This window comes from Chiloscyllium punctatum, chromosome 38 (assembly GCF_047496795.1).
Source record: "Chiloscyllium punctatum isolate Juve2018m chromosome 38, sChiPun1.3, whole genome shotgun sequence".
Lineage (NCBI taxonomy): Eukaryota > Metazoa > Chordata > Chondrichthyes > Orectolobiformes > Hemiscylliidae > Chiloscyllium > Chiloscyllium punctatum.
Window position 1 is genome coordinate 48,617,828 of NC_092776.1, and position 12,332 is coordinate 48,630,159.

The 12,332-nt window shown below is 40.6% G+C and overlaps 1 protein-coding gene across 1 annotated transcript in view; it reads right to left on the reverse strand.

The window, feature by feature from the left end:
• Positions 1-1,854: 1,854 nt before the first annotated feature.
• Positions 1,855-12,332, reverse strand: part of papss2b (3'-phosphoadenosine 5'-phosphosulfate synthase 2b) — a 79,165-nt gene continuing 68,687 nt past the window's right edge. Inside the window, exons 11-12 of the mRNA XM_072557838.1 lie at positions 9,192-9,421; positions 1,855-5,059 (exon numbers count right to left, since the gene is read on the reverse strand). Of these exons, the coding sequence (XP_072413939.1) occupies positions 4,918-5,059; positions 9,192-9,421 (372 nt within the window). The 3' untranslated portion in view covers positions 1,855-4,917. The remainder of the gene's footprint in view (positions 5,060-9,191; positions 9,422-12,332) is intronic.

Consider the following 12,332-nt stretch of genomic DNA (forward strand, 5'->3'; position numbering starts at 1 on the left):
TTTTGTCTTAGAAGGGCAGCACAGTGGCTCAGTGGTCAGCACTGCTGCCTCCCAGCACCAGGCACCTGGGGATGATTCCACCCTCAGGTGACTGCCTGTGTGGAGTTTGCACGTTGTCCCTGCATTTGTGTGGGTTTCCTCCCACAGTCCAAAGACGTGCGGGTTACATAGACTGTGCATACTAAATTGCACATAGTGTTCAGGGACGTGCAGGATAGGTGGACTAGCCATGGGAATGCAGGCTTACAGGGATTGGGTGGTCTGCTCTTTCAATTGTTATAATCTTATTGTGAAGTTAAATGAGTGTGGAACAGTCTATGATAGCTCAGGCACAACTGAAATCTCTTAAATTGAGGCATTCTTCAAAGTGACCAGGAGTAATCCTACTTCTACCATTTTGGGAAAACTGAGCTCTTCACTTGGAATCTCTTTTAAAAACAATTGTAATGTTAAAGAAAAATTCTGGTTATTATCCATGACAAAAGGCTTGTTGATTTTAAATGGATGAGTCTAAGCAGGAACGTCTAGTCCTGGTCAAGTAGATAATAGCTGATAGAAGGCAGTGAGTTATCACGACAGACTGTGACAAAGCTGGCAATCCAGACATGATTCAGTGGATTCATTACTGTGTTACTGTATATCAACAAGTGCTTTTATTATCAACATTATGAAACTGGTGTAATACAGAATGATAGGATGCTGGTTCATGGTTGTGAGTCTTTAATCTCAAACTGACAGGGTAAGGTCAGAGATCACCCCATGACATTGCTGGGCCATTAGAAGGTTTTCGTTTTCATCTCCCTCCTGCTATAACTGGAGGGTGGGAGGAGACTGACCTGGTGCTGTTGAGCTTTAAAGACAACTGCTGCAATGGGGAAACCTGGAAGATCCCAGAATGTTCCTGGCAGGGATGAACACTTCTGCCACTGGTGAGTGGAAGGTCGCATGAGAATTGTTCATTGTGTGTGTGTGTTTGCGGGGGGGGGGGGGGGGGGGGGGAATGCACGAGGTGAGCAGTGGAGAATAGTATGAAATACCTCACCAAACTCAAAACTCCCTGAAATCAACACAGTTAATTTTGGGGAAAATTCCACCTCTTAACTCTGTCTCCCTCTCCATAGTTAAAAAAAATCATACAATACCAAGTTATAGTTCAACAGGTTTAGTTGGAAGCACTAGCTTTCAGAGCACTGCTCCTTCATCAGGTAGCTGCGAAAGTGAGGACTGTGGATGCTGGAGATTATAGAGTCCAGAGTGTGGTCCTGGAAAAGCACAGCAAGTCAGGCAGCATCCAAGGAGCAGAAGAATCAACATTTCGGGCAAAAGCCCTTCATCAGGAATGCTCCTCAGATGCTGCTTGACCTGCTATGCTTTTCCAGCACCACTGTAACCCTGTCTCTAATCTCCAGCATCTGCATTCCTCACTTTTGCCATCATAAATTGAGTCATTCAATCCTAGAAAAGTTCTGCTCACCATCCTCTACCGCCTCCTGACTCACAAGGGAGAAAACCATTTCCTACAAAAATCTCATAAAATATAAAAAGAAAACTAGGGTAAGAATGCAGTCATATTAATTATGAAATGTAAAGATGTTCTCCACAAATGAAGTGCTTCTGATTTTAGAACATGTTTCTGTAGGGTCAGATCCATACCTGTTTAAAATTCATTCACAGGCTACGGGCTTAGCTGGCTTGGCCAGCAATTGTTGCCCATCCCTAATACCCGTCAGATCGTGATGGCTGCTGTCCTTGGGATGTAGGGACCTCCACAATGGTGTTAGTGGGCAAGACCCAGTGACAGTGAAGAGCACAGATGCTACTGTGCTATACAATAATGTACATGTCACAAAAATCAATTAGCAAATAAACTATTTATTAATATTTAGCAAACATTATACAAGATGAAGCTTTGATTCAGTTTAAGAAATAAAATATTTCAGTCTGCTCCATTGCTGAGACAGATGACATCTGTGTTCATTTTTGATATTCTGTTTATGGTGAGTGAGGGCAGGGTTCTGTGATAGCTGGAAGTCAAGGTGGTCAAACGTGACGTTAGAATTTGTACTTAATTGAGCCCATGCACGATCAGAAGAATTTTTCCAAATGCTCTAAAAAAATCCCCAGTAAAACACCAATTTAAAACATCGTTTTTCTGGTGCAGAGAAAGAAACACTAAATGCTCAGGATCCAGATTTAAAAAAGATCTGATATTATGGAATTACGCAGTTGTCTCAACAACTGAGAAAACAAAAACAGCCAGACATTGACGTATTCTAAAACACCATCAAAAACTGGTCCAGTCATCCATTTCCAGGCACTGCATGTCAACAGTAATGTGCCTGAGACATCCTGAGGATATCTTTCTATCTAAATGCAATTACGTTTGCTCTTGCTTTGACATACACATTTCAGATGCCAACAGACTTGTATATTTCCAACATTTTCTGCTTTTATTTCACACTCTCAGGAGGAGGTACCTGTATTATATAAACCACGTGGAATTGTTTAGTGACTCGAATAACTTCTTGAAATAAAAAAGGCAGAAGAAGGAAGCTGCAAGTATTTCAGGGTGAAGGTGGCAGCTTGTGCACATGTCGATGAAGAATGTCTATTAGACTCACAGTGAGACAATAAATTAATAACATTAGCAACAAGTTATGAGTATTGTGATAAAGTAGCAGACAGATAATGCTGGTAAATGTTTATTCATATAAACAGAACATGATTATATTAAGATGAAGGTTGAGCTATATGATATACATGAAAGGCATAGAAAGTTTGCATTTGTTAAGGCACAATGTAAAAACCATTCCATATCTAAAAATAAATATATATTTCTGGTCATTTAATGGAAAGGCACTAATGGATACAGTTGATTAAAGCATAAGCAGCATTATAGAAACTAAATATACCTTCTGCTGATTAATTTTTTTTGCTGTAGCCATTAATCATAATAAAAGTAAAATTTAAATCTATCAAGCAACTTTGGAAGCGTACCTTATTATTTATTAAAAGGCAGTTGATATGAAACTCAAATTGAAAAGTTTCTTCATTTGGTTCGGATTTCTGAATGAACCTAAGCGTGGATTTTGTCGATACTGGAAATCATATATAAACAGCAGTCAGTTTATTCTCCCATTCTCATGTTCTTTCTTGACTTTGCCCCACACAGATTTACTGCCTCACCTTACCAAGGAGGACACACGCAAATTCAGTGAAATGCCCAGTTTTCACTTGACACAAAGTAAAATGTTTCACAATTGTTTTACATTTGCATGACGTGTAATCAAGCTGACTGAAACCATGAGAGAGTGAGCAGGATTGATGAGTCTGTTTGTAGCATAAAGATTGCTGAATTTCCAGCTGATGTTGATAGAATCTAAAGTGTCAATGCTCTGATGGGTAGAAAGTTTGATTTGGTTTATGTCTGATGTTATTCAATGTGTGCATATTGCAATGCTTTAGTATGCTGGGGAGCAAAATAACTTCCTTCCCCGTGCCACAGTGTTTTAAATATGATTTTAATTTTTTAAAAAAATCAATGCATTTATTTATTGTGGCAGCGTTAGAAGACAGCACTGTTAGCAGGTTACATGGAGTCACAGCTGACAAGTGCATGCCCCAGTTTCCTGTTAAGAATTTAAATCCAAATAGTTGGGGGGAGGGACTCTTTATTAAATTAGGGATTCAGTTCTGATTGGAAAAACTCTGATTTAAAGGTGTCTTGTTACCTGTATCAATGGGGTGTCTATTTTGTCTGCCCCTTTCTCCTGCAGTAAATTGCAAAGTCAACATTTATCAAATGGACTACAGGGCAAAGGTTATTAAGAGAAAGAATTATTTACAGTTGAAGGAGGGGAGATAGCGCAATCCTCAAAATCCATGCTCAGAAAAGGATTTTCTTTCATTTTATCTGGAATTCTAAAAGGTATAATTATCAAGCAAAAGGACCTTTCGCTAACGCAAATACGAAAATATAAAATAACTTCAAAGAATCTCAGACAGCGAAGATTAAATTCTGCAAAAAGTGTGTTATTTGTAGAGCATGCCAGGGAATAAAATGATTTGTATACTTGCTACAAAGTTTACTGTTCACACATTCGACACAAGATTACAAGGAACCTGGCAACAATCTGACCCTTTAAACGTAGATTGCACTAAAAAATGTCCTGTCTCACAGTAGTTGGTCAACATTTGAGGTAATTCTGTTTTGTGCAAACCACCACCAGGAAACAGTGTTGCACTCACCCATTTTGAGCAGGATCCCTGTATAATGTTAAAACATCTCAAATTATTCCCATTTATGCTTGACTGCGACTTGATATATGAAGTTAATGGCTACAGCAATGCACCAAAAAAGATTCACATTTATTTAATGCAATAAGTGAAGAATAAATAGCATTTAGACAATTGCCATGCACAATAATCTATTTTCCCAGCTAGGTTTTCATCCTGCCATAGATTAATACAGCACGGAAACGGGCCCTTCAGTCCAACCAGTCCATGCTGAACATAATCCCAAACTAAACTAGTCCCACCTGCCTGCTCCTGGCCCATATCCCTCCAAACTTTTCCTATTCATGTACTTATCCAAATGTCTTTTAAATGTTGCAATTGTGCCCACATTTACTACTTCCTCAAGAAGTTCATGCCACACCCTTGGTGTAAAAAATCTGCCCCTCGTATCTTTTTTAAAATCTCTCTCCTCTCATGCCCTAGTCTTGAAATCCACAATCCTAGGGAAAAGACACCTACTTTATCTACATCCCTCATGATTTCATAAACTTCTATAAGGTCACCTCTCAACCTCCTACACTCCAGTCATTTGGAAACCAATTATTAATAACTGTAAATCAAATTCAATTGAAATGTAATGTAAAGAAGAAAAACTGCAAGTAAAAGCTGCTGTTTCATGCTTTAATCATTCTTCTCCAGTGAGGAATAGTATTCGGTCAGTACCCTCCAAGCTTTGGGAGCCATGAAGCCGTCTGGTGGATTTTTATTCTCACGAGCCAGCTGTCGCATACGAGTGCCAGAGATGAAATCAAAGCTTTGGTGTCTAAAATAAATAATCAGGAGATACGTTAGGCAAACTTAGCATTTCAAATTCTCATCATATGGCAGTCAAACTAACTGACCCCCCCCAATGAACTGTAATTATGAACTAGCAACACTGAAGCAGTGACAGTGAACTGGTGATAGTGAATTACTAGCCCATTTTACACTCTGCTTGATGCTCTTTTCACATTGTGAGACATGGGCTGCTGATCTGCTTTCGCCCATTGTGCAAAAATGAATTCCACTGCAATAAATTCAGACCATCTTTTACAAGAACATAAGAAATAAAGGAGCAGATGACGTAATACATCCTGCTCCAACAGTCAATATGATCAAGGAATTCATCTCCTCGCCATATCCCTGGAATCCCTGAGAGATTATCTATCCAGCTGTCAGAAAACTGCTCAGTTCATCATTGAATACAAGATACTTTGATATTTTCAAAATTAAATGACTCTAGGTTTTAGTCATAATTTTGATCTTAGATGGTGTGAGTTTAGTTGAGATTCTTGGCCTTGGGATGAAGTTAGTAAATATAAACTTCAGTTTTAGATTAGTGTCAACTTTCTTGCCTCGGAGCCAGAAATGTTTGATTTTAAGCTCATCTCAAAGACAAGCAAATATTTGAGGTTGACATTTGAATACCACATTGTCTGAGGTGATATCATTCAACTGAGATTTTGAATAAATGTCCTAACTGGGTAGGTGTGGGACAATTCTAAGGCATTATTCAAGGAGGAAAGCTCTGTTGTGGTCAATATTTACCTCTACCAAAAACGGAAATATACATCGGAGGGACATTAGTGTGACTACGTGATGGCAGAAACTGCATTTATGAGGTGATGATTTGAGACATCCTGAGAAAATGAGAGGTGTTAATGCTATCTCTGTCTTTAACCTTGAGTATGTTAATAGAAGCTATGCAGTGGAGTTAAATGTTTTCTGCAGGAAGATGGAGAGAGGCAGCTCATCCTCAGCCAATTATATGGACATCCTAATGTAACTGAGTGATATTAGCTAAGCCATGTGAGTAAAACTCTCACCTCTTGAGAGTGGGTTTGAACCCCACTCCAGAGATTTGAACATAAAAGCTAGATTTTGACGCTTTGGTGTTGTGCTGAGTTGTTGGTGAAAGGTTAAACTGAGGCTCTGTCTACTCTGTTGGGTAGATGTCAAAGAACCCATGGCACTGTTTTGAAACAGGGACGGCATGTTCTCTCCTTTGACCTGGCTAATCTTAATCCTCAGAAAGATTAACAAACATGGATTATCTGATGATAGTCCCATTGCCGTTGTAGAAACTAACTCACGCAAATTGGCTGCCACATTCTTTTGCATGACTGCAATTTAAAAATATTGAATTGGTCTCACAGTGCTATGAAACAACCTGAGCACATCAAAAATATTCTTTATAAATACAAAATGTCTTTCTTCAGGCCAGACTTTATTCTAGAAGCATAGAAAATAGGAGTAGGAGTTAGGCCAATCAGCCCATTGAGCCTAGACCACCATTCAGTATGAACATGGCTGATCATCCAACTCAGTTGCCACTTTTCCCCCCATGTCCTTTCATCCCTTTAGCCCTAAGAAATATATCTAACTCCTTCTTGAAAACATTCAATGTTTTGGCCTTTCTATGGCAGAGAATAGTACAGGTATTTCTGTGCAAGAGAATTGAAAACGATTTATCAAAGGTTGCTATTTCTATACAGAATTCCATATTTTATTCAGCACCAAAACCAGTATAACAGTGGTACTGATTTCCTCAGACAAAATAGAGAAAACATGAGCAGTTTCTGGGTCCAAAATGGAGTCTTGTATCTATCACACATGGAATGTACTGTCCGATTCAGCACTAAGTTCCTAGGTCATCAAAACGGCCTTCTGAAATTTATTTCCACATGTTGAATGTCACTCTAATACTGTCAATACTTTATGCCATAATGGAGAGGAACACACCTAAATAAAAGGTGTATCATATTTACAATTAAGGCTTTTCTGGAGAGTCACATACCCTCTAAAATCATCTCTCTGCCTCAGAGGACAGTTGACAAGCAGGAGGGCGGAAGAACACAGCAAGCCAGACAGCAACAAGAGGGGAAGAAGCCAACGTTTCAGGTGCAAACCTTCTTCAGGATGGGGGTGGGTGTAAGGGGAGCTGCAGATAAAGGGGGTGGGGAGGGTTTTGGGTGGGGAAAGGGGCGGGATGGTGAGGTAGGGATGGTGAGCACAGGTAGAGGGTATGACCTGTTTGGTCAATGGGAGGGACGAATTCAGTTGGTAGCAGGAAGGAAGGGTTGGTCAAAGAAATGGAAGGGGAGGGGCTGGAAGGCGAGTAGGGGGATGGGAAGGGAGTTTTTTTTTGGTCTCTTGGAAGACAGTAGAGGAAGGGTCATCGCATATCTTTCAGGCAGAGGTGGATAGATTATTTTAAGGGGAAGGGAATCACAATTGGGGGCAAAGGGGAATGTAGAAACTGACACCCAAACAGTCCAGCCATGATGTTATTGAATGGCAGAGGGGCCCAATGGCCCACTTCAGCACCGACTTCATCTGCTTGTGTCAGTTACAAATCCAACTCCCACATTGGCCTCTCGGAGTGTAGATGTTAATACTAACTGCGATATTCAATGCCTCTTTCCTAAAAGCAACAGAATACGTCATGAATCAGGGGACGCAGGACTGAGAAGAGAAGGAATTACTTTGCTCACAGTATCGCACAACTGTTACAGTGTAGGAGGAGGACACTCAATTCATCATGTCTGTTCTGGCTCTCCAAATGAGCACTATGCTGTTCTCCTTCCATTTCTCTGTAATCCCACATATTTCTTCCATTCAAATTATCACCTAATGATTAATGATAATAATGAATAATAATCGAAAGAGGGCAGCAAATCTTTGCAATATTCCACCACTGGGGGCTATGGAAGTACTGTTACTGAGTCTCTACAAAATGAAGATTGATAGATCTTGGGGGAAACACAGAATAGCAAGGGTGCAAAGTGTATTCTGGATTAGGAATTGCAATCACAAAGAGTGGCTTGGCAGCACCACCATTGACTTGAACTGGACCAGAGAGCGAAGATCATATCCCTGAATGAATAATTTTTTTGAAAAACTATTGACACCAAAACCAAACTGAAGGAAAACGTGGAAGTAGGTGATCAACCAGGATTTAGAAAGGCAAAGTATGGGCTACTCCTGCTGCCATGTCCCCTTTTATTTGGATGGCTAAATGCACCATCCACCCAGAAGCTCAAGAAATTCAAAAGTTATCACCATTGCTATAGGGTCATACAGCACAGAAACAGACTCTGCGGTCTAACTTTTCCATGTTAACCAAGTTTCTCAAACTAAACCAGTCCCACCTGCCTGCATTTGGCTCATATTCCTCGAAGCCTTTCCTATTCATCTGCCTGTCAAAATGTCTTTTAAACCTTATAAGTGTACCTGCATCTGCCACTTCCTCTGGCAGTTTATTCCACATATGAACTACCTTCTGCATGAAAACGTTGTCCCTCAGGTCCATTTTAAATCTTTCTCCTCTCACCTTGAAATTGAACTTGGAGACAAGAGTGTGGTGCTGGAAAAGCACAGCAGGTCAGAAAACAACTCCCCAATCCTAGAGGAAAAACCTATGCCCCTCATGATTTTATAAACCCCTAACCTCCTACGCTCCAGTGAAGAAAGTTCCATCCTATCTAGCTCCTCATTATAACTCAAACTCTCGAGTCCTGGCAACATCCTGGTAAATCTTTTCTGAACCCTCTTCAATTTTGATAATATCCTTCCTATAGCAGGATGGCCAGAACTGTACACAATACTCCAAAAGAAGCCTCACCAATGTCCTGTACAATCAACATGACATCCCAACCCCTCTATTCAATGGTCTGACCAATGAAGACAAGCATGTTAATGATATAGTTATCATTTGGTGGCAAGTGTTATGCTTTGAATGCTTTCTCTTCTTTCTCTGGATTTACCGAGTGTTAGCTGTATTGTCCCTTGGTGGTGACAGAGGATCTTGAGATTGACCAGCAATGGTTGGAACACCAAGGATTCAAAGGCTGATCTGTCACAGTTCCTTAAGTTTGATTTATCAGGTTTGAAGGCTTGTCCTTATAACTTCTTACCTTTCTGTGTCATAGAAGTCCATGCATTTCTTATCCTTATTGTATGCAGCAACTCTGAAGGGTATGATTTCCACAGAGGTTAGCCCTGGAGCCATGCTCAGAACCTTGCCTCCATGTGTTGGCTCGTACAGGTCTTTTTTAGTCACAGGATGTGGCATGCCAGCAGGATCACGGCCAACAATGTAGAAATTGGCTCCAGCAATCATTCGAGACCTGCAGTGCCATTGAACCTGCAAACAAACAGCACAGTTATCAAATAGATGAAGGACAGTGACTGTCAACAAGATCCTAGTGGCAATTATCCAACCAACAAAGTGACCAGCATTTGTGCCAAAGCACTGGCATTCAATGTAAATGCCATGGTCACAGTTATTTGTGTAGGGGAAGAATGAGTCTTACTGGGGCCAAACAGTTTACTGTTGTCACTTTTCCATTAGCAATTGGTCTGCTGGAAAAGCAGCACCTGCCAGTCCCACTACTATTGAGGATCTGGCTCTGATATGCACTACAGCAGCATGGGGTTACCTGGGGAGAGGCAGTGAAGGAAGAACAGGCATCATTCTGTTTTGATGTGTGGACTTTGTGTACCTAGCTATCTAGATGATGATGCTGAACAGCAGTTCTAACTTTAGATTTATTATTGCTTCGATGAGGAGCTTCCTTCCCATTCTGTGGCATACTTTCACTGAAAATGTAGCAAAACTCCCATTCACAAGAGTAAATCAGAGGTGAAGTGAGCCAGTCCCCATAGAGTGTATAAAATGTGCCTATCATACATCCTGCCCCATACCAACAAGAGGAATATCAGGGAACCTATAGAATTGGAAGGCTGGATCTCTGGAGATGAAAGGAGAGCCACAGGCAATGAGCAACATCATGAAATATTCCAACCCTCCTCCCTCTCCTGCATGAAGGAAGGAGGCAGCTCACAGAGAACTGACAAGCTGCAGCAAATCTTGCAGTGCCCTGGTACATCAATGATAAAGTCAGACTGTACAATTAATCTACTGTTAGTGCAGGACAGCAGGGCACTGGAGTTCTTTAGATGGGAAACAAATGGTGTATTATTATCAATCATATATCATGCTGTTGAATATCATTTTGATATCTTACTGGGTTAAGAATCAGGATCACACAGGAAGTGACCAACATAAGTAGATACAGGCAGATTTTAGAGTTTGTTTTCCGACTAGAAGAGCTGAAAATGTGTTGCTGGAAAAGCGCAGCAGGTCAGGAGAATCAACGTTTCGGGCATAAGCCCTTCTTCATTCATGAAGTAGGGCTTATGCCCGAAACGTCAATTCTCCTGTTCCTTGGATGCTGCCTGACCTGCTGCGCTTTTCCAGCAACACATTTTCAGCTCTGATCTCCAGCATCTGCAGTCCTCACTTTCTCCTCGAAAATTCCTACTAGAAGACCCTAGTCTCCCATGATGCACTACTCCTCAGCAGTAAAGGCTCATAAAATGATCTCTTAAGCCTGTGTTAAGGAGGGCTCAAATATTCAATTCAAATCCGCAACCATCTTGTCAGTCTTATTTGCAGGTATGCTTGACACTCAATTTGTTAGCTTTTTGTTAAGAGGGCAATTTTTTTTATTCTTTAACAGGCTGTGGGCATCACTGGCTAGGGTAGTATTTATTGCCCATCCCTAATTTGCCCAGAGGATAGTTAAGAGTCAACCACATTGCTGTGGATCTGGAGTCAGGTGTAGGGGACACCAGGCAAGGATGGCAGTTTACTTTGCTAAAGGACATTAGTGAACCAGGTGGGTTTTCTGACAATTGACAATGAAGTCATGGTCATCATTAGACCCCTAATTCCAGGATTTGTTTTTGTTGGTGGACTCAAGTTCTACTACCTGCCGTGGTGGGATTTGAACCTGGGTCCCCAGAGCATTATCTGGGCCTCTGGATTAACAGTCCAGCAATAAGAGCACTCGACCATCACCAACTCCCCCCCACCCCCCACCCCTCCCCCCACCTTGCTCTTTTCAGCTTGCTCTTAGGCTGCAGTTATGTAGCTTGCTAGCTATCATTAAGCGCTCAGCTAATTCATCTGCTCACTTTTCAAATACAAAAGAAGTCTTAGTGATGTGCATAAAACACAAATTACAAACTGAAGGCCCAATTTATGAGTGTGTTGTACGTGCACTAACTATTTGTACCACCAAGGGTTGCACTTATAAGGAGACATTGAACAAAAGTGAACAAAAGCTTAAACTTTTAATTATCCAGTCACAACAGAAACAAATGGCTCCTCCTGACTCCAGAAAAATAATCTGGCTGGTTGTCAGCCAGTGTGGGACCCTTCCTTCACCAAATTTAAATATTTAGATTTGACCCTATATCTTTACATTTTTTTCTGTTCCAGTTACTCTTCTCTGAAAGATATTTCAGAGGCTGCATTACTTAAATTGAACATTACATCTATAGTTATGAGAAAGAGATAAGTAGGCCAGCAAGAGAAATATTCATATTACAGTCAACTTTCAGTGACCTTGGGCATGGTCCAGTTCACAATAATGTATAGTGTAGCAGGAACTGACTGATTGTTACTTTTTATCTTACTCAAAAAGATAATTAAGCCTGTAAGTACCGTAAATCTTCAATCTGTCTCTGCTGCTGTTCAGTTATCCATTTACTCTTTAATTAAGTTGATTGACAGTTTGTAATCTAAAGCATTAGCGATATATTGTTCCTTCTATTGCCTTCCAAAGTCAGAGATCAGCTGAATGTAAGGAAAGAAGAAAGATCTTACATTGTGTTTCTTATAACCTCAGGATGTCTGAGGATGTTTTCCAACTGTGACGGCAGTGATATGCCCCAGCACTCAATAACTAGAGTTGAATTCATATGTTTGCTGTAAATCAGCTAGGAAATGAGCATTGGAGTCAACAGTGTGGCAGTCCTCACTATCTCCCAGAAAATGAGTATTGCAGATAAAAAAAAGAGATAGGATGAAGCAGCTTTTAGTCTTGTAATCATCAAGTGGACATGTATTTTTCACTAGCAGGATGCTGCTGTCACGCCTAAAGAATATTCTGCCTTATCACACAAATGATTAACATAGAATATGAATTTCAGTGCCACTATGATGCCAGGTGTAGCTCACTTGCATATGCTAGAAGGTAGATATATTC